Raw genomic sequence first — 27,966 nt, 5'->3', positions numbered from 1 at the left:
TACCCGAAGAAAACCAAACCTTACCCTAGCCCCAAACCTATGCTATCTACAATGGCAGCCATAATTGCATGATGATACGTAACATCATAACCCTAATTATTGACGCTAGCTATTGATAATCTTGTAGTTGTAGATAAGGAAGTAGGCTCGAAAGATGTAGTCTAGGACTATGTGCTAAGTATCTTTCGGTTGATGGGTTGCATATTAGATATTACCACATCAAGCATAAGCAAGGGTTTTTAGATATGCAAAGAGAATTTGGTAGCAGTGCTGTAATCTGCCCATACCCTGTCAACGTATTACCATGCACATGCAGTATTCAAGCGATTGCATGAATTGGATTCACTCATAATACAGTAACATGGTATCTTACCTGCGGATGAGCTTTCATTCTGATTACTTGACCCATCATATCAGCACCGCAATAAATGCAAACGGCTCTTTTACATCGCTTTGGCATTAAAGATTCGGGAATCTCCCGATATATACTCAAGATTGAGTTTCGTTTTCGCCCTCCCACCATGGTCTTGTAAACAGCAGCACACCGAATCCACCGACGCACCGAATCCACAGCAAAGCTCAAGAACTGGCTGATCACCGTCACCGCCTATTGCGAGCACTCTGTTCCCGCCGTGCCCTCGATTCGCTAAACCGTGCCGGTACCGGTGACGAAAAACGATGTCCGGGTTGTGTCAGTATACAATGGTTGTCCAAAAAATATATTCACGCATCCTTTTTAAAATATAAAATAAAAACCAAAAAATCATTTATATCAAAACGGTAAAATTAAAATCAAAAATCAAAGGAAAAAATCTGATTTAAATCACACTGATTTAAATCAGCCTGATATTTACCAGAACCCTACTCGCGTGTATATTTAACTCTATATTCGTTTATCGGTTCAAAATCAATGACCACTCAATCTGTAATTTAGAGAGCCAGCAAAATACAATGACGTAATCACGCCTCATACCTCGAAAAGGCAATTTGACTTGAATTGTGACTTGACTAGTGACTTGACTTGACTTGACTCGACTTGACTCGAGTCACCTCCGAAAATCGACTGACTTGACTTGACTCGAGTCATCTTCGAAAATCGATTGACTTGACTTGACTCGAGTCAAAATGTGTAATGACTCGAATTGACTCGTGACCAGAGGTGGTCAGTAACGAAGTACTTCTACTTTTACGAAGTACTCAAGTAGTTATCCTCTACTTCTGGTACTTACTCAAGTAGATTTGATTTTCGCTACTCCTACTTCTACTTCGTAATATTTTGTGATCTACTTACTTACTTTTCGCTATTTTCAGTTTGTCAAGTAGAAGTAGTTCAATCTTTCAATCAGGGAGATAGCCTGAGGAATTTCGGGGCTGTTTTCACGGAGTATCAACATTTAATTTTCATAAAAATTGAGTAAAGCCCAGAATTTTCGTCGCGCTTCGCGCGCAATGGTTCCGGAGTTATCAGTATGATTTCACGGAAGTACCGATGAATATAATATAGGTAGCGGGTTGGCGTGGTTCCGTTCACACAGGGATATCTAGAATTAGATATCTAGATATCCCTGCGTTCACACCACATTGTCCCCCTTCGCTCATACGAAATAATTCATCACAGTATATGTGGACCATCAAAACGTTTGAAACTGATGTTTCGCAATTTAGCATTTACTTGTCATATCGTAATCTAGCATGCGCATGGCGTGTCCTATCCTGGCAAAGTGGACTTTTAGAGCTGTTTTGACATACCACCTTTGAAACTTTCTGGACTAAAGGCATGAAAAACGTGTCTCGCTATTAGAAGTAGAATTTATGTTTCATTTTCAATTCCGAGTATCATATACTTTAAATTATAATTAAAATCCGTTCTTTTATCTGGATAACTTACATGTTGAAGTATAAAAGCAAGTGTAGTAATGCCTTTAATTTCCGGAAATAAAGTTACACAATATCGCATTTTTACGGTCCACCATATTTTCTATTAACGTTTACTAATCGTGCGAAGTGTTTACACCGTATCCTATACAACTTCTCCGTATTGCTCTTCGACTAAACTACGGACCTTATAATATGGGGGATGGCGCCATACCATGCTATTTTCTAAAACGTGCTGTTCGAGAAAACAGAGGATAAGTATCGAATTTCCATATCAATCCTATATTTTCTTCGCATGATGTGGACGAATGCTTATGCTATCGAAAATTGGATACCTGCTGGTATGCATCAATATGAATCAAGCTCGTCACCTTTCGCATAGCTCAATTTGAACCTTTTTACAATCCATGTGGACGAATTAGGATCGTTTTCACAACTACTTACTTACTTGAGTACTTTTAAAGTCAGTCAATTCTACTTCTACTTCAAGTAGTTTTAGGGTGCTCATGGAAAAAGTACTTCTACTTGTACTTGAGTAGATTTTTCCGTCGCTACTTCTACTTCTACTTGAGTAGCTTTCTTGACTACTTTGACCACCTCTGCTCGTGACTCGAAGGTAGTGACTTGATCCCAACACTGCTGTATTGACATATAACATGTTTCACAAACATAACAAAATGTTGAAAAAATTAAAAATTAATTTCTCTAATTACAGTATACCAAGATACCAGTGCGATGAGAATGAACCTGTTGACCTTATCCCTGAAATTCGAAGGAGGCCAACGTAGTTTTTGAATTGATCAGCGCACCTTAGTGAAGACTATTACTTGCTAAGCGCATTTCGAAAAAAAAAACCTTTTAGCTACTCGCGAGCACTTCGATAGCTTATTATGGAATCATCTATCACAGTGGGTCTTAACCATGTCGCCAGCGCTTCACTGTGGGGGCGGGAACACTCAGGGGCGATATAGGGGGGACTGGAACTTTGTGGGAGCACAGAATTAAAAATAGCGTAACGCTACACATGGTGTAGTAGTGGTCACAGGGATAAACAATTATACAGTTCTATATATCCTTGAGATCTGGTTGCAAAATTCTTTCATTCATTCCAAACAAGATTCATCAATTATCCAAAATATTCGTCGCGCTTCGCGTGAAATATGCTGAGTTTCAACAATGTGTTTTGTGTTTCCACGAATGCAGTGGTTACTATATTTCATCTAAAATGTATTTTACGCTTCATGCGCGTACTTTTAGATAGCAAAATCTAGATAGTGGTTTTCGCGACGAAATGTTTTGATATTTATCTCTTCAACTGTTTACGTTGAGATTTATTGTGGATGTGAAGAAACGTCATATGGATTAGCGGGATTAGCCAGGGTTGTAATGACTCGAGTCATGACTCGACTCGAGTCAGACTCGAGTCACGATTTTTTTATGACTCGACTTGACTCGAGTCATTTTCTTGAAATGGGAAAATGACTCGACTCGAGTCAATATTTGGATTGACTCGACTTGTAATCGAGTCATTACGCATGACTCGACCCAAGTCATTGACTCGGCTTATTTTATATGACTTGAAGATGAAGAAATTTGCGAATCAAAATGGCTAGATCAGTGGTTCCCAACCGCCCCCCAAATATTGGAAACCGCAAAACAGCACTTCGTCAGCCCCTTCCCCCCAAAAAAACGTTGGTCTTTGGCCCCATGGGGTGATAAACCAAACCACAGACCCCCCTCAGCCCGTGGGCTTTTTGTCGCTACATATCAGCTATACCCTATTCCCTGTACTGTTTGGTGAGTCACCGTATTTCGTCTAAACGCGCCAAGCGCGACAAATTTATATAATTCATGTTTGAATCGGTAAATATGGTCGATGTGGTATGTTGGAAAAGGTAGGACCCCTAAATAATAATTAAACATCTTCGGGCAGAATCGTTGTTATATTGACTTCTGTACATGATGCTATTTCGTGACCTCCTATATCTGCTATGTCAGAAGATATGGAAATCGTCAAAACGTACCAAACTAAAAGACGCACATGATTTCATATTCGTATTTCTTTACTGGCAAATAATTTTTTCCTTGCGGGATGGCATTTGTTCTGTAGGGTTAAGGTCGCCAGGACAGGAACATTCGACACCAGCCATTGAGGCGCCTATGGACAAATAAACATATATGTATATATATCGAAGTTTTCGGTCAGCACAAGGGCATTCCTTTTCGGCCAAGGTCTTCTCGCCGCTGATCGTTCTGGCACACTTCTCGGAGTCGCATTTTACATGGTATCTAACTTCATATGTCTTGGTGCGTCGTGGCGCAGTAATGGCCGACGCCGAAGTCTCCTATTTCCATAAATCATGCGTATTTTTGTTGGGTGACGGGGACCCCATGGAAATATTAAATCGCGTACAACGCGAAAATTGTTTAAAAAAGTCGCATTAATTTCTAAAAAATTACGCTATAATTCATGTTAATTCACGAATTAATTTTGGGCTTCCTTCGATTTCGGGCCCCCACCCCCAATTGGGGGGTTTGGGGTGCGGTAGTTGCGGTCCCGACTCCAATATAGCCGTTTTAACATACCATCGCCCCCTTCGTTGTTTTCGCCCCCTATCGCCCCCTTCGTCCGTTTTCGCCCCCCTATCGCCCCCTTCGTTATTTTCGCCCCCCTAGACCGCCAAATCGCCCACGTTGGGAGCCACTGCTCTAGATTACTATAGATAACTAACCTATGGATAGATTATAGTAATCTATATAGACCAGGCGTGGCCAACCTTTCCGGCTAAAGGGGCACATGCAATTGACGAACGAGTGCGCGGTCCACTACCTGCGCCAAGCGAGTAAAATTTTCAAAGTTTATAAATAAACTAGGTCAATAATATTATTACTTGAGTATATTGCGGGTCTACTGTATACCGCCCGCTATATAGGCTCAGTTTGTAAGGACACGACTATTCGGCATCTGGCCTCATCGATATCGAAAGTCTCCGAAAATATGCGACAATCATTTTGTGCCTACATTTCACCATCGACGATCTTTATGCGAGCGCAAACGCGAAAAGACTTTCTCCCGTAATTGCGGAAACAGTTAGACTCAATCGGGTAAATTAGGCGTTTTTTATTCATTTTCAGTAGGGGGTCGGCTACCAAGCAAGAAATCGTGTGTCATTATGACGATTGATAGCACCGCAAAAATAACAACAGCAAAACGAAAACTTTGAATGGCCACTTTTTGTGAATCGAGTGTTGTGAGGCTGTGCTTTTCATAACCATAAAGTGCACTATTATTCTGTCATGTTCGTCCATTACACTATTAATACTAAACTGTACCCTGAAAAATCTACATTGAAAAGTTAAATGTGACATTTTCTCACTCATGAAACTAAATGCTTGTCTTGCACGCGTTTTTGTATGATTCTTCCTAATTTATAATAGTCTACAAATGCAAATATTATTCTTTCTTCATGTGTACTATTTAGACAAGTCTGTCAAAACACTTCTCTTAATACTAAATTATCTGGCACTTCGCCGATACTCCAAAGTGGACTTGGATTTGTTTAACATTTTTGAAATCGTCTTGAAAGACAATATACATAACTATAGGTCACAGTGGTTCTTTTACAAATTTGACTACCGTGTGTCCAGTCCAGGGATATGTCATCGTCATGAAAATTCCGCTGCACAATATGTGCAAGTTCGTGGCCAGTTGAATCTTTGATAAATTCCAAGTCCTTGTTCGTGGATTTGCCGGCAAATTATCCTAAGCTTTGGAGAGATCAGGTACGTTTAATCACGGCAATAAATGTCATGCTCATAAACGAAATCCTGTTTATAGAGCGTTAAAAAATTAAAGTGTACACTGCGTATGATAACCATATGATACATTTTCTCCTTCGGCCCATTTTTATATAACAAAACGGTATTAGTTTGACTCAACTCTGTTCGATGTTGCTGGTGTGCAAGTTTTTGCACTTTCTAGGGATCAAAAAGGATATCACTCTATTTAACATTGTTCCCCGCATTGCATATTCTTTGTGGCCATTTCTCTATATGGATATTCTGACGACCTTACGTTGTTTGGCGTACTAACAACGCATAGCCGATACTCATTATTATACTGCATTGTCTTTTCAATGGAGGAAATAACTGAGCCATTGCTATAGCACTTTGATCATGTATCATAAGAAACCATCTACGAGGATAATATAAATGACGGGGATACCTATCGTATAAGGAAAATCACTATCGGGGCGACCAGCTCACAATAATTATATAATTGCGAGGTTTATGATCACAATAACTCCAATTCAAAAACCACCATGACAAGCCACTACGTTTCATCAGATTATTATCGTTGACGTATTTGGAAAACTCGCGCGTGGTGCCTCTATAGATTCTTCTTAACAAAATTAGATAATATAAAAACATTACATTTGCGGAAACGGAAGCGCGCATTGTGTATTATACAACTATACAGTATTATAAAATATATACAAGTGATGTCATGCCTTGGTAATTATATAATTAAATATATATGACGTTAATGTATTTGTATTGACATTTACCACTAAGTAGTGTCATTTAACAATAGAATTAGTACAATTTCAAATGATCTATGTTGTAGGCGGCGAATGTGCTGCACTGACAAATAATCTTCATCAACAGCTGTGGTATACGCATCATGAGGGATGGTGTGAACGTGTGGTTCACGTTCGCGTTCTGTGTGTGAACCTCAAAAATTTAGAGGTTCACGTTCACAACAGAACCTTGGTAGATTCTGCACTGTGAACCTTTTTCATATATTCCAAATTTCACTTCATTATTGCTTCTTTGGTTCGAATTTATCACATTTCAACTGCGGGCCACTCTATGCATGATGCTGGCAAAATAAAAATTCAACACAAAACGAGCATGCCCCTTGACAATCTCAAAATATTTACTTGCTTTGTTACAAAAGTTTGCTCGAAATATCCAGCTTTCCGGTTGTGAATATTTGGTGACTCTCTGCCGTAGTACTGACGCGCAATCACACAACATCACGAGCGAAATACACTACATGTAGTCACCGAATGATGCTTATCCAACCAATAAATGCGATCGATACCGTTTTCTGATGTGAGGAATGTTGGAGTCTTTAAAGTTACTATTTGGACGTAAAAATGACTTTAGTAAGGAAAATGAGCGCTTCACAGACGCAGATGTTTGTTGACACTTCTGCAGTTTTGCATACAGCGCTGGTGAAATGTCTTGTCTTTGTAGCTCCATAATTTGTTTCACATCGTTTTTGTCCAATCACTCCTTAATGTCATTTTTGAGCTCAAGCGAATCTTTTCCGAAATCAAGGCCATTTAGATCAGCATGAGCCTCTTTGATAGTGTACGTACAACTCCATTTTCAGTATCAAGTTTGAAATATTGTTGTAGTGGAGGCATATTTCTGTTAACTGACTCGCCAACTTTGGATCGTTCACTTAATATTTGACACTCTTTACAATAACTCCTTCAGCTTCCCATGCGTTGACTATTTCTTTCACTTGTGGAAGTATCTGAACTTCAAATTACGTCCCACTTCAGTGCACAGAGGTAAAACAGATTGTGTAGCAACACAATGCAATGTGTGACCTCATAGGTCTGCGACTGTAATGTTATGTAGGCTAACCTTACAGTTTGCCTTTGTTCAATGAGGAATTGACTTACTTTTTTAGTGCGTAAGTGCTTCAATTGACACATTTTATTTAAAGTATAAAACAATATAACTTTATAACTCAAATATATGACCTAACCAGGAAAATATGACTTTATATGACTTTATAACTTTCTTAATATACCCCATATGGATACGATTTTTGCGTTAAAATTGGTTTCACGACTGACTGATGCATAGAAAAAAATATGACTTTAAATGGCCCTATTGATAACCTATTTACGAAATAGCTGTTACCTTGAACATTTTTTGGAAGGCTATTAATAGCTTCTCGAAGTGCTTTGAGTGAAGAGTAAACTTGTCTTTGCGGTGGTGGATGCCTGCGGTCTGTGGGAGGTTTCCTGACTACAGGCTTTGCACTATGGGATTTTTGTGGCAAATTCAAGGTTGGCAAGGCTCCACAACAAAGACCTCGTTTTCCACCAGCAGATATGATTATGGCGTCCTTTTCAAAATGATGATCACAGATGGCCGCACTGAAATATGAAACAGTATTAATCTCGCATTATTTTCACAATAATTCAAGCGGAATAATGAATATCCGGAGAAATATTTGGACTCAATGAGATATTGTAGTATTGACATACTGCTAACAGAAAACAAAAACAACTTGGCAGCAGTGGAAGCGAAATAATGAATAACATACGTCAACTTTCCGGTTCAGCTCCTAAAATAGCCGCCGGACCGTTACTTCAAAATTTGGTCAAAACCTTCCATTTTCAGGTGAAAAATCGCCCTAATTATAAGACACCGCTGATACTACACCACTGTGAAATAAGTTGAACTTACGTTTCTTTATGCAGTAGATGTTGGATATTATCACCTTTGGTCGAATCCCGCCAATGCAATATGAATTGGGTTAAAGCTCTTCTGTGACTCCGCTCTTCATCAGACCTTGCCAAGTCTGGCCTATATATTGTGAAAAGGGAGCGTTTTTCATCTCCTATACCAGTGACATCCTGGTATTGCACAGGTGTTAGCGGGCATACTAAGCGTTCAAGATTCAATAGGTAAGGAACAAAATGCTTATTATATCAATCTGAAATTGGTCAAGTTCTCCACGTCAAATCCAAAATAACTGATTAGTGCAAGAAGTCACAAATTGAAGAGTGGTGCATCCCTGCCTGCATAATGTATCCAAATCCTGGTGTGGTAGCTGCATCAGTGCACAGAAACTTGTTGACGTCATAACAACGTCTTCTCTACTTCAATATATACCAAAACCTATCTATGATTATGAAAACCATGACATTCCAAGGAAGGCTCAGCTGCAGTCAATATTGAAATACCCAATTGATACATTAATAACTAGAGTGAATATCATTACAAGCAATTACAAGCATTACGAAATACAAGCAATTACTACTAAATAAATACAGTCCATCCTCAAGATTACCGGACCACGACTGACCTATCGATCTCGCTTCCCATGACATGCCGCCCTATTTCTTGTCGCATTCTTTTTCTATACTATCTTCTTTACTTTCATTCAGTGTGCATGCCTCCTCTTTACATCGCCTAGGCCAAGGTGGGTGTCAGATTCCATAGACTACTCCTTGTCGCTTCGACATCTTCCTGTCTTTTCATTGTATCGCATTTTTGTGGTGTATTGAACTGATAAAATTGCTAATAAACCAATGATGATGATGATGATACTTCATCTGCACCGGTTCTGCTCATCAAATATCCTACTGATATTAATGCTTTGATAGCTGCGCAGTGGCTAGATCAGGGGTCGCCAACTCAAAACGGGTCGCGGGCCACTTTTCAAAGTTCGTAGCGGCCGCGGGCCGCATGAATTCAATATCGATATAAAGTAGGCAACCACGTGTTAAAACTATATGTCAGTACAACACAGTGCTACCTAACATAGGCGATGGGCAGAGTGATCACAAAAGAAGTAACATTTTATTAAAGGAATAAAAATAGAACAGAATATCACCGTCATCAATTTCATTTTATTTTGAACCTTGAGCTGTGCACGATACCTTGAAACGCTTTTGGGGGCTAGCGAGATACGTTACTAGATGGAAGACCATCTCCACGTAAAGCTTGATCTTGTGAATCATCATCATCATTGGTTTATTAGCAATTTTATCAGTTCAATACACCACAAAAAATGCGATACAATGAAAAGACAGGAAGGTGTCGAAGCGACAAGGAGCAGTCTATGGAATCTGACACCCACCTTGGCCTAGGCGATGTAAAGAGGAGGCATGCACACTAGGGTTGTCCAAAATTTCAAAATCTTCAAAAATGCCGCGTGACCGTGTCCCACTCTACAGACCACTGACAAAAAACATCAACGAGCCCTAAGCCAGTGGTTTTCAAACCTTTATAGACATGGCCCGCTTTATGATACTGAAAATTGTCGTCCCCCCTTATTGTCACATCACAAAATGCATCCATAAAGCTAGCAATCCGAACGGATAGTTTAATGGCATGAATGGTTATGAATGTTGATGAGAGAATTCTATAATATGAATTCGGGACCGTACACAGAGCAATAACTATAAGAATGAACTCGCGGTAAATCGCGCGTAGCGCGAAAAATTTTTCAGTTGACTGCAGCTCCGCGCCCCCTTCAGATGCTTTCACGCCCCCACAAGGGGACGCGCCCCACAGTTTCAGAACCACTGCCCTAAGCCGTCTTCTAAACGTCTCGGTCTTGGCAGTATTTCGGCCATTGCAGGTCAATTTCAGCATTTGCAAAATGTTTTCTTAGCTTTCTTCCGAAATCTCAAATCAAGTCGCGGGCCGCAAAATATGACCTCGTGGGCCGCATGCGGCCCGCGTGTTGGTGACCCCTGGGCTAGATGTACTGTATCAATAAATAACCCGTTCTGATTGCCCTATATCCTCTCCACACCAAACATACCTGCATTTTTAACAGTCCATCTGGCCGACAACCAGCCGTCTCATGCTAAGAAGCGACAACAAATTTGCCGGTTGTCGCATCAGTCAACCACGAAGCATGAGCTGCTCATCTATCCGTAGGTTAGTTATACGCCGAGATATCGCCACGTCGCGGGGTCACTAGCTTTCACCTTATAGACAACTTTAGTGCAGAATGCTGTAGCTTGTCACAAAGTCCGACGAGGTCGTAAAAATATATGTAAAAATCTTTGAATTCAATAAATATTATTCGCGATATGTATAAAAAGCAGTTGCGTTGTCGAAGACCAACAAAGCCGACACGGAGTTACTATATGTGTGCGCTTGTGAATTCTGTTTTCGTATCGTCATCTGCTGTCGTGTCCGTCTCTTTATGTCAGTCACAATGATGCTGTAGAAATGTCCTGTGTATCCCTCGTATGTCCCGTGTATGTCAATAGTCCCATATATGTCCCATTCATGTCATACTGACATCCCATGTAGGTTCCGCAAGTTTTCCGCGAACTTCCGGGCTAGCTTGACATTAATTTTTGCGCCTCCCATAATTTCGCATTCGAACTTTCGCGTTATCAAACCGCGGGTTGCACGGCGTTAATCTCAAGGGCACGAATTCCGAAGATTTCTCGACTCCCGGTTTCCCGGTACGCGCGACACCGACGGATCGCAGTTTACACGACCGATTCGGACAACCTCTGCGCGCTGGCTGGTGACTGCGACGCGCACACCATGACAGCGCCCAGCGCCGTTTGAGTGCGCGCTCAGTAACTTCATGGACTCCTCGCCGCCCGTGGGACCGCTCTTTTTCTCGATTTCGTCGGACGCGATGTTCTTCGCTTTCGAGAGGGTATCGCAGGCGATGTCCGCGCTGTTGGCGCCGTGCGCGCGTTTTGGAGAATGCGATCTCTCGTCTTCCATCGTAATGTAGTCGGCCGGTTTCATCTGGAAAAGTACACGACAGTTATTAATACGATTATGACTTGAGGGTAAAAGTCGGAGAAATTAAAAATGATAATATAATAATAATTATTTGAGCGCCGTATAATCACAGGTGGACAAAGACACCACTAACCAAGGTTTCGATACTTTAGCAGTGGAAATGAATTACTCAAACTATTTTGAATAGCATATTGAAGTTCTGTACTTCCAAGAAGGTCTTGAAACTATTTTTGTTCATAAAACATCACTCTTAGTGTGAACGGCATACGTATATAACAATTTATACTAGAATCCTCGTGCCCAAGCCCTGATGACTCGATCGAACGCAAATATTCTTACCCCGCCGCATCTGCCCGACCGGCCATCTTCCGGCAGAATCCGTGCTTACGTCAGCAACCGTGTTCGTCATGGAAGACTGATCCAAAGCTCGCATGCAGTGCTCGTCTTCCTACTTTAGCCCGAGAGGTCGTCGGGATCATATTTCTGCATTGAAAACATTTTAAAACTAGTGGACCAGCATCGGTAACGACTGTGTCCTTACGCACAGTGTTACACGATTGTCAGTTATTTTCAGTGGTGATCAGCTATAGAGTAACTCTACTTTTTCGGAGGTTTCAAATAGCTTTTGCCTACTGCCCGTTACTTCTACTTCTGCTCAAGTACAAACGATGTCCACATTTACCACCTCTGGTTCTCATTTCCAAGTTTTTCTGCATGATTTACGAACCTATTCGCACTACTTCCACTTACATTCATTCATTTTTAGGCAAAAACTAGCTAGGCCAAAATACAAACTTTGCACTCGAAAATCCTAACTTCTAATACGTGATGAGAAATTTATGACGTCACATCTACTTCTACTTGAGTACCAACAAAGAGAACTTTGACCATATATGATTCTTAGTACGTGTTCTTCTTTATGATGACACATAATGTTGACAAAAAATATTTTTAATGTCAATTATGGTGACCAAGCGACTATCGCAATGACAGTCATATAATGCGTACGATATTCCATTCCTCTCTCTCTCCTTCTGTCCGACATCCTCAACTCTGAACCATATTGCCTTAGGACATATTTAATTTATCCTTAGCCTTAGCACGGTTAATCAAACAGGCGTGGACTCAAAACTGTGAACTGTGTCAGGTCAGGAATTTCCCGAATAAAGACACCGGTTAATTATCCAGCAAACAGCGCTCACCTAACGTTCGACCGCTGGGCTTCGTCTTTTCACGGAGTCGGTCATGGATCTGTCCGGCAAATGCAAGCTGACATTGTCCGTATCGTTGGCCGAGCACGACGGGTGATTGCGGACTCTGTCGGCCTGAAACGCGGTGACGAAACCGATGATTCAATCTATCGCGAAACGGATGAAACGAGGCGCAGGCAGTGGCTTAGTGACGCACGCATCCCGCAATGATTTATGCCAATATGTCGCTTAGAATAGGCTAGATCTCTCCCAGCGTTATGTTATTAGCTATCACCAAGCTCTCTCTGTGGTCGAGAATATGACTACATTTGTGACGTAAACCGCCAATTCAAAACGTCTTCCGCATACGCGACTGGATACGCATAGAAAGCGCACCAGACAGGATCTCTCGAAAGCATCATTCAAATCGGAATGTTACTGACCGATTTGTTCTAGGGCACGAAGAGTTAAACATGGTGGATTATTCGTTTATTATTGATTCCTTGAATTTGAGCGTTGAACAGATATACACATGTCCGAATACAAGACTACATCGCATCAAATGTCTACTGACTGCGTTCCCATCATTCGTTATCAACGACGCAATGACATATATAGCTAATACGTGTGATGCATTTAACGATCACGATTTGTGCACTTTATGAACCTGACGTTTCTACTGGCAATAACTTGATCTTGATAGAGGGCACTATTCCTTGTTCAAAAGTCTTTAGTTTATGTCATTGTCCCGTAGATGTAAAAAGTTTGGAAATATATTATGTATGTAATATATTAGATGGCGAATACTTGAAAATGCTGTAAACGCGGTAATCGATTAAGATTACAAGGCACGATCACCCTAGGTCCGTCAGAACACAAGCTTACCTTGTTAAACTTTTTGAAGTCGACGCGGTAGCCGTTGTCACCCGAGAAGGTGACGACGTTCTGGAATCGGTGTCCCCACAGAATTTCATCGGGAATGTAGGAGGCTCTAGCTTGCGTTGTCATTCCGGTGGCTTCTACCATGCCCTCCAATATCACTATGATCTGCGAGAAAAAGAATACGTTGATATATACGATTACTATTAGACTGTTCTTGCGTACAAGGTGAATACTGTGAAAGCGAAAAGTTCTTGGAATTATTCAGCTCAGTTCAGTTTAATAACGATTTCATCAATTCAAAACATCACAAGATTACGATAAAATGAAGAGATATGAAGAAGTCGAAACAACTTGGAGCAGTCTTTCAATCAAACATCGACCATGACCTCCCTAGGCCATGTGAATAAAAGGAATGTACAATTGTACATTGACTTCAAAGTAACACAGGATAACGAAAGAAGGACAGGTTATGAAAATCAAACTTGTTGTATTGGGAGGTGAAATGGTACGTCAGATTGTGGTCGGGTAATCTCGGCGGCTAGTAACCCATCAGAAGAGTCTGTTCGTATGTTGGCTTGCAGACATGTTCGACGACTGTCTGTTTGGCAGCTAAACTTTGATATTGCCACCCACCTCAAATTTTGAAGTCTTCAACGACTCCCGGCTCAAGTTATAAAGCGGGCTGTCGGCAGTGATGGGATGACAGATAGTTTGAGGCGTCACTAAAAAGATGCGGTCCGAGCCGTTTTTCAAGTCGAGAAACAAATCAATTTGTTCCAGCGGGATGTACTCCCCCTCGATGGTGATGCGAGAGTTAAGGTATTGCATTCTGGAGATGAGAGATAATACGTAAGTTTTCGGCACAGCTAGACGTCAAGTAAACTCGATTTATACCTTATGGTGGCTTCCACTAAATGGCTTTTTCGCAAGTTACCGACCCGAATCATTAAACACAGGTCCCCATCGCGTCTGCTGATGACAGCGTTCTCGCTGAAGAGCAAGGTCTCGGCCCGTTTATTCGGTCTGGAAATAAACATGGTTTTAGCTATACGGCAACAATCGATTCTGCGTTCCAAACGCAAACACACCCTGAGATCATAGCCATGACGAGACCGATCATAAAAGCGTCGATGAAACACCCGAATATCGACTGCACGACGACAGTTACGATGGCGCTTATGCATACTTCGTTTACGACTCGGAACCCGTAACCTGCAATATAAAACACGTTGTAAACTAGGCTACCGTTCGCACTATCTTGTTCGCTTGTATAATTCACTGTGTCACAAAATACGGGTTGGCTTCAAGTACTCGCTCCCAACGAGTCTTCCGAGCGTACTGGTACTTGTGCGAGTGTGATAACATGTCGGCTTTGCGTCGAAATAAACAAAATACGGTAATTGTGGCCGATTAATCGCGGCGCGGCGGTATGTAGGAAGTGGCACGCCCGTAATATGCTCTCTGTTATCTTGGAAGACTGCGGAAATGCAAGCGTTATGCCGTCATAGTTGTTATTGGATGACACTGCATGTGCTGGTGTAGTTGCTGTAGTCCGAGGGCTTGCATTTACAACCGGGGCGTACCTTGGATTGCCGACTCTACACTAGATATCAAGTAACCATCCAGCATTATCTGTTAACTTATCAACCATTGCACTGGCCACTTACCTATCGTAGTTTGTGTTTCTAGCGAGAAGAGAAACGCCGACGTAAACGGCGCGTTGTGATCGACGTTGTTGACGCATACTTTCTCGGGCCTGTTTATCGGGTCTGCCGCAAAATCGCCGTGCGTTAGAGATATCGCCCAGTAAATCGATCCGAAGAAAATCCAGCTGAAAAGACAAGAACTGTTTTAAGCAACAATGACAAATTTATGATATTTATGTCCATTTCCAAGCACATTTCGTAAGGTATAACGATACCGTTAACTTAAGTACCTGATGTGCAGTTTACAAATACAGTTATGCCAAATGGCGTGCTTCATTACTAACAATTCGCGGTGATGCCGTAAATTCCTCACCTTGTTAGGGGCGATCAAATAAATTACCACCTAATTGAAAAGACGCAAATATGTCTTTCATAAGTACAGTTCCATTTATCAGCCCGTTGTTTTTCTCGGCAATGTCAGAAGGCCACGCCACACGCGCACGGATTAAAGATATGAATTCAAGGTTTGTCGTGCGCGATAACCGCGGCCCATAAAACTTTCATGCTCCGTCGTAAGCTACTTGAGTGCCGCATGATTAAATATGCCAGGCGCAATGATATCTATTTGGCGCGCACTTGTTGAATGAGGAAATGCGCAAAAACTGTGTGGCAATGAAATATTAAAGACTCCGTACGATACACATTGACCCGTTTTCCGCCGTAACAAAATATACACTACTTCCGACAATCTGACGTATTTCACTGTACGTATGCAACACTTAGAACAAGATCCTATCGAAAAATACAGGGAAGTGTAGTAGTAAGCAGGGTTGTAATGACTCGAGTAACGATTTTTTTATGACTCGACTTGACTCGAGTCATTTTCTTAAAATTGGAAAATGACTCGATTCGAGTCCATATTTGGATTGACTCGACTTGTACTCGAGTCATTACGCATGACAAGTCATTGACTCGGCTTATTTTATATGACTTGAAGACGAACAAATTTGCGAATCGTAATGGCTAAATCAACGCATCTGACGAATTCTGCCGATATCGTTATTTGTCACCACTGATTTCGTTGCACTCGTCTGATATCAGATATGCCGCCGTAAAAACAGCAGGCAATGGTAGATAGTAGCAATGCATTGCACAAAATCATCCAGTGACGAAGAGGTAATAAACCCTCCGCCATCAAAGTACTCAAGACTTTTCAATTATACAATCAAATAATCGAAGCAAAGTTAAATTACAGCTAATGCAACGACTCAGATGGTCAAGTACTTGGAAGAGACTGATAAGCTCATGTGTAGGTCTGAAGGCGATGATGCTTTGCATTTTAGGGCGACAAGAAAGAATGAGTATCCAATGCTCTTCACTGAGGTTCAAAAATGATTGTCAATTCCTGCATCTACTGAACCAGTGCAACGGGTATTCAGTATAGATGTGTAATTATTCTAAGGCCATGCCGATTTAATATATCTAAGGATCTCCCTTCCACTTTTTGAAGTGTAACTCATCATTGATTTGATCTGCCGTCTGTGAAAACGCACAACAACCTCCGTCCATTTGACGTTTTGTTAGGTATGTGCATTGTGCACGTGAGTAATAATGAATAGCTAATGTTGTGTGATGTTTGTGCAGTAGTGCTGTGGGGCTGTTCAAAAATAACTTCTGTTTTATTTTACTGGATGGTTACTTGATAAAATTGTTATGCTGCATTAAAAGAACTCTGTATCTGGCTAAATTTTAAAAAGTAGAATCAATGATATGCGAGGAGAAAATTTTGACTTTGAAAATTAATGGAGTATTTTTAATCAGAAATTCTTTCATATAATATAATTAGATACTAGTAGTCAGCCGACTATTTTTTCATATCCAAAATATCCTACTCTAATAACTTCGCTTCTTCCAATTGGAATCGAGCCAAATTTGCTATGAATCATATTTTCACACAATCTAACAATATCATGAGGTATCCGGTAAAATTCCAAAATCTTTATTCGTAATTAATCCAAAAGTTTCTCTCATAGCATTGCTTTCTGCCGGTTAGAATTGTGTCAAATTTGAGTTTTTTTTGGCAATCTGACAATTTTAAGAAGTAGCCGGAAAATTTGAAAAATGGTTTTTAACAGTCCCGTTGTACAATTATTTCCCCAATGCTGTAATTGCGATGTAGTCTGTAATGCAATTGGGAAAACCATTGGTAATATCAAAAGGCATCAGTTCTTTTGTCATTGCACATGGCTGCATGCACGTCTTTACAGCATGCTGTCCCGGTGAAAATACCTCTACATAAACATGCATCTGTTGATTCTCTATCACCAGATATGTAGACGTGCATTCGTATGTGTTTACATGAAGAAATAATATAATTTATGGGTGATGAATATGATGAGTCATATAGGCTAGTAATCGCAAGCATTGATTGACTTGTTTTACAAATTGGGGATTTGGAAACGTATCACGTATCAATTTGAAACACATGCCGTATACACCTGTTGTTATTGAAGTGGGTTTTCGGGTATGATATTGATGGAACAACATTCAGTTCAGTTTATTATTAACACTGTTATCAATCAATACACCACACCACAAGGTTGTGATAAAATGAAGAGATCAGGCACCTACCTCGGCCTATGCTATATGTAACGATGAGGCATGCACGCTACATGCATAAAGTAATAGCATAAAGCACAAACAGCAGAAAGAGGTAGCATGCGACAAAGGGTGTGGTCAGTAATCTTGGGCGCTGACTAGTATTTACGAATTAGAAGAGCCAGGGCAGGTATTCAATCAGTGATCTGCTAGGGGGGGGGGGGGTTGAACTACTGGCAGCGCCTATGATTAACATGCAACCTTTTCCAAAACTCGCAATTTTCCTATCTTCGTTTTCTGTCATAACTCATATTACATGCACGTTTATCCTTCCGTTGAACAACGAATAAAGAAAATACCCCCCTCCCCCACAAGCCCCACAATAAATTTTGGTAAATAACGTGAAATTAACAAAGATATGGAAATTTTATAAGCAAATCTTCCAAAACCACCAGGAAAGAAAAAGAAAGCATTTGATTGACGACCACATCCAGAACCAACGAAAGATCACCTACCACACCCTGTGCTAAACACAACCCAAGATGAACGCCATCTTGCCCAATAGCACAACTTTTCATAATTTCCTATACTTTCTATTCATCTATTTTTATTATGTTTTTGCTGATACTTTTTGGATACTTGGAATAAAAACACTAAGAGGATAGATTCGGATCCTGAAATTTGTGAATCCGCCCATCTCTGGCTGTGGATTCAATATTTACTAACCCGATACCACTGTGTTTGTTGCGTCACAATACCAACGCGTGTCGCCTAAGTCGAGCGTGTCCATTCTGAAGTCATTTACGCCTGCATATTATTCGCCGAACTATTTACATATTAGAATGTAATTTATGTGAGTTTTGAGGTTTCTTGGATATGATATGATGCTCTTGAATGATAAATGCGCTATATGCTCTTTATAATAATGCTTTCGGAAGGAAAAATCGAAAGTTACTATCGATGATGCGGATGAATACATAAACACAGTTTATTTACATTCGTGGTGTTCCACTAGAATTCCGCCAGGACCACTTCAGTCGTTTTCATTTGTAGCTTTCGGGTAATTTATTTTGCTCTCAACGGTCTCAAAGCTAACAGTTGAGAAATGCCTGGAAAACTCGAAGGCAAAGCTCGCGGCTCCGCTGCATTAGCGAGCTCGACACTACTACTATCCGCTATCAATGAGAAACTACGCGTTGACGATGAAGCAAGATCCTATAATTTGAGAGCAAAAAGCCGCCGTTGTCTGTTCTTCATGTTTGGATTGTTTGTACCGATGGTATTTTTGGCTAACTTCCTTGCCGTTGGCTTGTCAGATGATATTCTCCATTCAACTCTCGGCAAAGTAGTCACCACCAACCTTCGTCATTACATTTCACCCATTTCCTCGATATGGACCGCTGTTCCGAAGATGTATCATTGGCATTTCCTCGGCGGCGTGGCGGTTCTCACATTGATTCTACTGCTTCTGGCTCATTTGTCCTCAAAAACAAAGCCTACGCTTGAAAGGCGGCTGAAAAAGTCATTGTTGGAAAGGCGTGATTACTTGGAATCGAAGGTTAAAAGTAAAAAAGAAGCGTTATATAAAGAATATCTTCAACAAAGTATCGGCGCGCAAGAAATATAATCTAAAGTTTGAGGTTGATTGATGATTGAAGCCTGGTTTGCCATCCAACCTAGGATTAAATATGTTTTTTATACTCTCTATAAGAACACATGACCTGTAATGATTTATAGCTGCATTGAGAGCGTGTTTTTGTTCTTTATTTACCCGTGGTTGGCAATCTAGAATGGGATAATAGTAACATGTTCTGCGTTCAGACTATTTCTGTTCTTCTATGACATTTCTGTTCTTCTACGACATCGTTTTCGATGAATATAATAATCTGTGCGGTTATAGAGTAGATTAAGAGATGATATATTTCGAAAAATATTTGTCGAATTTTTCATGACCATCTGAAAATAGCTCATGGCCCCAGGTTGAGAACCTCTCATCAATGTCATAATTGAAATCAAGGGTTGGTCTCGGATACTGGTACGTGATTACCAATTCTGTATTAGCCGTGATCATTAGACGTGATTGCACCGACGTAATACACCACATCTCCTAATATGTTAGGCTCCTATCTCTGTTCTGCATCTATATTGTTGGCAGGAGTTACTTGAGAGTATCTATCTATACCGCGTTTCATAGTTTGCCAGCATTTTCCATTAAATACCATTTCTAGGCAGTCGTGTGTTTATGTTTTGTAACGACTATCGAGACAGGTTGGTTTGCTGTGTTTATGGCCAGTATTGGCAGCATTCCTCAGGACATATACTACAGATATGGAGTAGCATTTCATAATGTTAGTCCTAAAATATCTGGATATTGTTTTCTAGAAAGGGTGGCCATGAGTGGCTTGCAGGATTTATAGTTGGCATCGAACCCTCAGTTGAGTTAATGGCTGGTGTAGTATATGAACACCAGAATGAAGTCTGCCCTAATGTTTCTCACAAGATGATATTTTTGTTATAGGCTATATGACATTTCAAGAGTACCGGTATTCGAGTTTCCATATACCCGTTATTTATTAAAAATCAGTGCTGCAATAGTGATGAAACGAAATTTACGATACATTTTCCAATCTACTATACCCCAGATTGACAATAGGGTTTGATAGCATCATTGATTGCTAATCGTTCAAATTGTTTCACATTTTTTAAAGATAGCACTGCTATCATCGTAGCACGATTTTCATATAAACGGAAATAAAAAATGAGTCACCATGAACATGAAAATACAAAATGTGATAAATCTAGAATAGTAGGACTATTATAAGTAGTTTCTCGACTAAGATATAGCTGAATAAACTAGCACTGTCGTTTTAAGTCAACAGAAATCACATCCACATCGATAAAAAAAAAGTCATCTATGAATTGCGCTGATGAGTAGCGCGTCTACATATTTTTCCAATTTCAAATATAAAATCATCCAGGATCGTTTTCCAAGGACCACTCTGATTCTAATATACTCATCTAATTATATACTCTAAGATAAAAGTAAATTAGGACATTTTTAGGTCAGACACGATGTCCAACTATCACTTTGAATATGTCCTATCAATACGCGTAAATTGCGATTATCAGCCGCGCCTATGAACCATTTTCAAAGTTCATTCAGCAATACCCCGGACAGTTTCCCGAGGACAAATATGGTTTTAATATACTCCAATGATCATAAACGTTGATATAAAAGTAAATTCAAACAATTCTAGGTCCGACACGATGTCCAACTATCACTTTGAATATGTCCTATCAATACGCGTAAATCGCCATTATCAGCCGCGCCTATGAACCATTTTCAAAGTTCATTTAGCAATACCCCGGACAGTTTCCCGAGGACAAATATGGTTTTCATATACTCCAATGATCATAAACGTTGATATAAAAGTAAATTCAAACAATTCTAGGTCCGACACGATGTCCAACTATCACTTTGAATATGTCCTATCAATACGCGTAAATTGCGATTATCAGCCGCGCCTATGTACCATTTTCAAAGTTCATTTAGCAATACCCCGGACAGTTTCCCGAGGACAAATATGGTTTTAATATACTCCAATGATCATAAACGTTGATATAAAAGTCAATTCAAACAATTCTACGTCCGACACGATGTCCAACTATCACTTTGAATTAGGCCTCTCAATACGCGTAAATCGCCATTATCAGCCGCGCCTATATGTACTATTTTCAAAGTTCATTTAGCAATACCCCGGACAGTTTCCCGAGGACCAATCTGGTTTTAATATACTCCAATGATCATAAACGTTGATATAAAAGTGAATTCAAACAATTCTAGGTCCGACACGATGTCCAACTATCACTTTGAATATGTCCTATCAGTACGCGTGAATTGCGATTATCAGCCGCGCCTATGTACCATTTTCAAAGTTCATTTAGCAATACCCCAGACAGTTTCCCGAGGACAAATATGGTTTTAATATACTCCAATGATCATAAACGTTGATATAAAAGTCAATTCAAACAATTCTACGTCCGACACGATGTCCAACTATCACTTTGAATTAGGCCTCTCAATACGCGTAAATCGCCATTATCAGCCGCGCCTATATGTACTATTTTCAAAGTTCATTTAGCAATACCCCGGACAGTTTCCCGAGGACCAATCTGGTTTTAATATACTCCAATGATCATAAACGTTGATATAAAAGTGAATTCAAACAATTCTAGGTCCGACACGATGTCCAACTATCACTTTGAATATGTCCTATCAGTACGCGTGAATTGCGATTATCAGCCGCGCCTATGTACCATTTTCAAAGTTCATTTAGCAATACCCCAGACAGTTTCCCGAGGACAAATATGGTTTTAATATACTCCAATGATCATAAACGTTGATATAAAAGTCAATTCAAACAATTCTACGTCCGACACGATGTCCAACTATCACTTTGAATTAGGCCTCTCAATACGCGTAAATCGCCATTATCAGCCGCGCCTATATGTACTATTTTCAAAGTTCATTTAGCAATACCCCGGACAGTTTCCCGAGGACCAATCTGGTTTTAATATACTCCAATGATCATAAACGTTGATATAAAAGTAAATTCAAACAATTCTAGGTCCGACACGATGTCCAACTATCACTTTGAATATGTCCTATCAGTACGCGTGAATTGCGATTATCAGCCGCGCCTATGTACCATTTTCAAAGTTCATTTAGCAATACCCCAGACAGTTTCCCGAGGACAAATATGGTTTTAATATACTCCAATGATCATAAACGTTGATATAAAAGTAAATTCAAACAATTCTACGTCCGACACGATGTCCAACTATCACTTTGAATATGTCCTATCAATACGCGTAAATCGCCATTATCAGCCGCGCCTATGTACCATTTTCAAAGTTCATTTAGCAATACCCCGGACAGTTTCCCGAGGACCAATCTGGTTTTAATATACTCCAATGATCATAAACGTTGATATAAAAGTAAATTCAAACAATTCTAGGTCCGACACGATGTCCAACTATCACTTTGAATTAGGCCTCTCAATGCGCGTAAATCACCATTATCAGCCGCGCCTATGTACCATTTTCAAAGTTCATTTAGCAATACCCCGGACAGTTTCCCGAGGACCAATCTGGTTTTAATATACTCCAATGATCATAAACGTTGATATAAAAGTAAATTCAAACACTTCTAGGTCCGACACGATGTCTAACTATCACTTTGAATATGTCCTATCAATACGCGTAAATTGCGATTACCAGCCGCGCCTATGTACCATTTTCAAAGTTCATTAAGCAACACCCCGTACAATTCACAATCCTTCGATGATATACAAACAGTAGAATTCAGGCAAAGCAAAACAAAGTGGTTTTAATAAAGAAAACATAAAGTTTAAAGAACCGATTCCGACGCAAATCAGTTCTCGGAAGCAGGTGCTTGACATTCCTCGTGCCTAAATGGAATTACATATATGAACCACAGTTTGATTGAATATAATACATGTGACTTCACATTACCTCTCGTAGTTCAGAATTATGTTCCCAAAGTGTTCCCTATATTGGTCGCAACTCTTTTCGTCATGGGGGAAGTCAATTGGGAAACCTCTCAAAAGACGCTCCACAAACTGTGTAATATTGAGATATAGTGAGTAAATTAATTTCGTTGTACAGTGTACACTTCATATCATTAGATTACTTTTAACACCAATACTCCACAATTGAATCCATCCTGTTGTTGCTCGTGGTGATAAATGTTCTTTTGCAAAGAATGGCGATGTGCAGTGTAGAGGTTGAGAAAGTTCCTGATAAAACGAAAATAGTTTAAATGGTAAATTTATATTGTATAATAAATGTACACCAAATGACCATATTTCATGATTATCTTTATTTTATACGTCAATACGTACAATACGTCAACTAACCTGCAGTTTTTCATAATATTTTCTTCATAATTTTCTTCATGGCCCATGGGATCGTAAATTGTTATTTTACCGCAATCAAAATCAATTCCCTATTAAATGCAATAACATATTGTTCGATGTAGGCCTACACTATGCAGGTCACAAGACAAATTCAATGCACAATGCTCATACCAAGAATATCCAATGGTTTCCATGGACATGCAGTGACGTGATCAATGGACGTGGACGTTTCAACATGCGATCGATCTGCAGCATACAGACAGAATCGCATTATGTCATTTACAGCATTTTATACGTGATACTCCAATCACCACATACCAAGGACTTGTGATGACATGCTTGAAATTGGCCTCTGAACCACCATTCAGTTGCATATTGATACGACACAGATTGGTAGCAACCCTGCGGAACAAATGTGCATATGCAGTTTTCAAAATGCTAGTTATAATATAATTGTACTCACATTTGCGGGGGGGATGTAAAAATCGACATGGTGGAGTCCATGATCTGTGAGAAATGTGCAAATAACATAAGCATTTGCCAATCTCCGACAGGGATGTGAAACCTCTCCTGGATTTCTACTGAACTCGATCGTTGTGGTGTAATTTCGGTTTTGAAATGGTCTGCTGCCTGGAGAGTGCTGGTACGAATCCACGGAACGGCGTGTCCGTTTTTTGTTCAGGTTTATTGGTGATTTGGTAGCTACAATCGTACGTGCTACTGTTTTCGGTTGTGTTGCGAGTCCACGGAACTGTCGGATTTAGTGAGGCAGGGCCCTTTTCCGCGACGCTATCAGTAACGTCATTGGCTGGTTTCGAAAATTGTACTTCGAAATTCGTGGTCGACTGGGGACTAGTATATGGTAACTCTGCGATGTTGCACGTGTCATTCCTTCTCGGCGCCGTGTCCGTTTTTTGCGCGAGTACATTTGGACCTTGGAAACTACTACCGTACGAGCTATTGCTTTTGATGTTGCCACGATTCTGGTGACGCGCAATTTCCCAATCATCATTAAATTTCACATCGTTCTCTGTACAGTGTACATATTAGGTGACATCTGCTCCACTGTTTCTTACTATAACTGATAAATTTGCTATCTTTCGGTAGAACGCAAGCAGGATGCAACCACTCATCACAATTCTCACATTGTACAATCAGTTCGCCATTATACGGAGAATCGCAGTGACAATAAGGATAAGCCGTCGTTACGGAATCACGGAAAATGGCGTCGATTGACCATTCGCGGCTAAGCTTCAGTCTCAAAGCATCAGTATATTTAGAGTGCAGCTTAAAGCAATCCCTGTATACTCTGCCCCTCCTGGCTGATTTTAGATTGGCAACACGAGCAGGTATATTACTTTTAGTGCCGTACTTGGAAAAGCCTATTCGCTAGTGTATTAGAAAGAATCATTCTTTGTATGTGTAATATTTGAAGAGCTTCTTGGCGGTACAAAACTTCAACATACAATAAAATAAGTATATTGATATTAAAATGAAAATATTCAGGTTCATTTCAATATGGATATATACTATTCAATTATATGTGTAATAGTCTTTATATTTATAAAATTTATATATTGAAGTAGCGTAAAGGTAACATGGTTAATATGCATAGAAGATATGCGGAAACTAGAAATCGCCAATTTTATGTATCAGTTTCACTGCGGTCGTTGCCCCGAATACTTCAATGACTTCTTTACCTCTGAATCAAAAGCGCACAAGTACAGCACACGCGCGTCCACGTCGTCCAAATATCATATGATCGACCAAAAAGAGCATCGCTCTATCAAATATGCCGGACCTGATGTGTGGAACAGTATCCCGCCGGCAATCCGGCAGTCGACGAGCATGTCCACATTCAAGTCGAAATACAAGCAATTACTACTAAATAAATACAGTCCATCCTCAAGATTACCGGACCACGACTGACCTATCGATCTCGCTTCCCATGACATGCCGCCCTATTTCCTGTCGCTTTCTTTTTCTATACTATCTTCTTTACTTTCATTCAGTGTGCATGCCTCCTCTTTACATCGCCTAGGCCAAGGTGGGTGTCAGATTCCATAGACAACTCGTAGTCGCTTCGACATCTTCCTTTCTTTTCATTCTATCGCATTTTTGTCCTCGGGAAACTGTCCGGGGTATTGCTAACTTTGAAAATGGTACATAGGCGCGGCTGATAATGGCAATTTACGCGTATTGATAATACATATTCAAAGTGATAGTTGGACATCGTGTTGGACCTAGAATTGTTTGAATTTACTTTTATATCAACGTTTATGATCATTGGAGTATATTAAAACCAGATTGGTCCTCGGGAAACTGTCCGGGGTATTGCTAAATGAACTTTGAAAATGGTACATAGGCGCGGCTGATAATGGCAATTTACGCGTATTGAGAGGCCTAATTCAAAGTGATAGTTGGACATCGTGTCGGACCTAGAATTGTTTGAATTTACTTTTATATCAACGTTTATGATCATTGGAGTATATGAAAACCAGATTGGTCCTCGGGAAACTGTCCGGGGTATTGCTAAATGAACTTTGAAAATGGTACATAGGCGCGGCTGATAATGGCAATTTACGCGTATTGATAATACATATTCAAAGTGATAGTTGGACATCGTGTCGGACCTAGAATTGTTTGAATTTACTTTTATATCAACGTTTATGATCATTGGAGTATATGAAAACCAGATTGGTCCTCGGGAAACTGTCCGGGGTATTGCTAAATGAACTTTGAAAATGGTACATAAGCACGGCTGATAATGGCAATTTACGCGTATTGATAATACATATTCAAAGTGATAGTTGGACATCGTGTCGGACCTAAAATTGTTTGAATTTACTTTTATATCAACGTTTATGATCATTGGAGTATATGAAAACCAGATTGGTCCTCGGGAAACTGTCCGGGGTATTGCTAAATGAACTTTGAAAATGGTACATAGGCGCGGCTGATAATGGCAATTTACGCGTATTGATAATACATATTCAAAGTGATAGTTGGACATCGTGTCGGACCTAGAATTGTTTGAATTTACTTTTATATCAACGTTTATGATCATTGGAGTATATGAAAACCAGATTGGTCCTCGGGAAACTGTCCGGGGTATTGCTAAATGAACTTTGAAAATGGTACATAAGCACGGCTGATAATGGCAATTTACGCGTATTGATAATACATATTCAAAGTGATAGTTGGACATCGTGTCGGACCTAAAATTGTTTGAATTTACTTTTATATCAACGTTTATGATCATTGGAGTATATGAAAACCAGATTGGTCCTCGGGAAACTGTCCGGGGTATTGCTAAATGAACTTTGAAAATGGTACATAGGCGCGGCTGATAATGGCAATTTACGCGTATTGATAATACGTATTCAAAGTGATAGTTGGACATCGTGTCGGACCTAGAATTGTTTGAATTTACTTTTATATCAACGTTTATGATCATTGGAGTATATGAAAACCAGATTGGTCCTCGGGAAACTGTCCGGGGTATTGCTAAATGAACTTTGAAAATGGTACATAGGCGCGGCTGATAATGGCAATTTACGCGTATTGAGAGGCCTAATAGTTGGACATCGTGTCGGACCTAGAATTGTTTGAATTTACTTTTATATCAACGTTTATGATCATTGGAGTATATGAAAACCAGATTGGTCCTCGGGAAACTGTCCGGGGTATTGCTAAATGAACTTTGAAAATGGTGCATAGGCGCGGCTGATAATGGCAATTTACGCGTATTGAGAGGCCTAATTCAAAGTGATAGTTGGACATCGTGTCGGACCTAGAATTGTTTGAATTTACTTTTATATCAACGTTTATGATCATTGGAGTATATGAAAACCAGATTGGACCTCGGGAAACTGTCCGGGGTATTGCTAAATGAACTTTGAAAATGGTACATAGACACGGCTGATAATGGCAATTTACGCGTATTGATAATACATATTCAAAGTGATAGTTGGACATCGTGTCGGACCTAGAATTGTTTGAATTTACTTTTATATCAACGTTTATGATCATTGGAGTATATGAAAACCAGATTGGTCCTCGGGAAACTTACCGGGGTATTGCTAAATGAACTTTGAAAATGGTACATAGGCGCGGCTGATAATGGCAATTTACGCGTATTGAGAGGCCTAATAGTTGGACATCGTGTCGAACCTAGAATTGTTTGAATTTACTTTTATATCAACGTTTATGATCATTGGAGTATATGAAAACCAGATTGGTCCTCGGGAAACTGTCCGGGGTATTGCTTAATGAACTTTGAAAATGGTACATAGGCGC

At 40.0% G+C, this 27,966-nt stretch overlaps 3 protein-coding genes and 1 long non-coding RNA gene across 5 annotated transcripts in view; 1 reads left to right on the top strand and 3 right to left on the bottom strand.

The window, feature by feature from the left end:
- The window catches only part of LOC145459648 (uncharacterized), a 333,482-nt gene that overhangs the window by 166,871 nt on the left and 138,645 nt on the right, over positions 1 to 27,966 (top strand). The window lies entirely within an intron of this gene.
- On the bottom strand, positions 10,692 to 11,567 carry LOC145459729 (uncharacterized). The gene is made up of 2 exons (XM_080338282.1): positions 11,546 to 11,567; positions 10,692 to 11,415 (listed from the first exon to the last, which is right to left on the bottom strand). The coding sequence occupies exon 2, from the start codon at positions 11,413 to 11,415 to the stop codon at positions 11,074 to 11,076; it is 342 nt and encodes a 113-aa protein (XP_080194408.1). The 5' UTR covers positions 11,546 to 11,567; the 3' UTR covers positions 10,692 to 11,073.
- LOC145459657 (ATP-sensitive inward rectifier potassium channel 12-like) lies at positions 11,758 to 19,245 on the bottom strand. Of its 2 annotated transcripts, XM_080338226.1 has the most exons (8): positions 19,089 to 19,245; positions 15,152 to 15,315; positions 14,573 to 14,696; positions 14,379 to 14,507; positions 14,118 to 14,313; positions 13,488 to 13,649; positions 12,615 to 12,737; positions 11,758 to 11,895 (listed from the first exon to the last, which is right to left on the bottom strand). In XM_080338226.1, exons 3-7 carry the CDS (start codon positions 14,602 to 14,604, stop codon positions 12,615 to 12,617), a joined length of 642 nt encoding a protein of 213 aa, XP_080194352.1. In that variant the 5' UTR covers positions 14,605 to 14,696; positions 15,152 to 15,315; positions 19,089 to 19,245; the 3' UTR covers positions 11,758 to 11,895. The 2 variants fall into 2 exon arrangements, with proteins under 2 accessions (XP_080194352.1, XP_080194351.1); XM_080338225.1 differs by lacking the exon at positions 19,089 to 19,245 and having other exon boundaries at positions 15,152 to 15,543.
- On the bottom strand, positions 23,092 to 24,005 carry LOC145459658 (uncharacterized). Its single transcript, XM_080338227.1, has 5 exons — positions 23,839 to 24,005; positions 23,668 to 23,756; positions 23,442 to 23,547; positions 23,264 to 23,370; positions 23,092 to 23,199 (listed from the first exon to the last, which is right to left on the bottom strand). Exons 1-5 carry the CDS (start codon positions 23,920 to 23,922, stop codon positions 23,163 to 23,165), a joined length of 423 nt encoding a protein of 140 aa, XP_080194353.1. The 5' UTR covers positions 23,923 to 24,005; the 3' UTR covers positions 23,092 to 23,162.

Source organism: Botryllus schlosseri, unplaced genomic scaffold (genome assembly GCF_051294905.1).
Source record: "Botryllus schlosseri isolate E-star unplaced genomic scaffold, Bs_hap1 Bs17a, whole genome shotgun sequence".
NCBI lineage: Eukaryota > Metazoa > Chordata > Ascidiacea > Stolidobranchia > Styelidae > Botryllus > Botryllus schlosseri.
The sequence above is the reverse complement of the archived record's forward strand: the minus strand, read 5'-3'. Positions and strand labels throughout refer to the sequence as shown.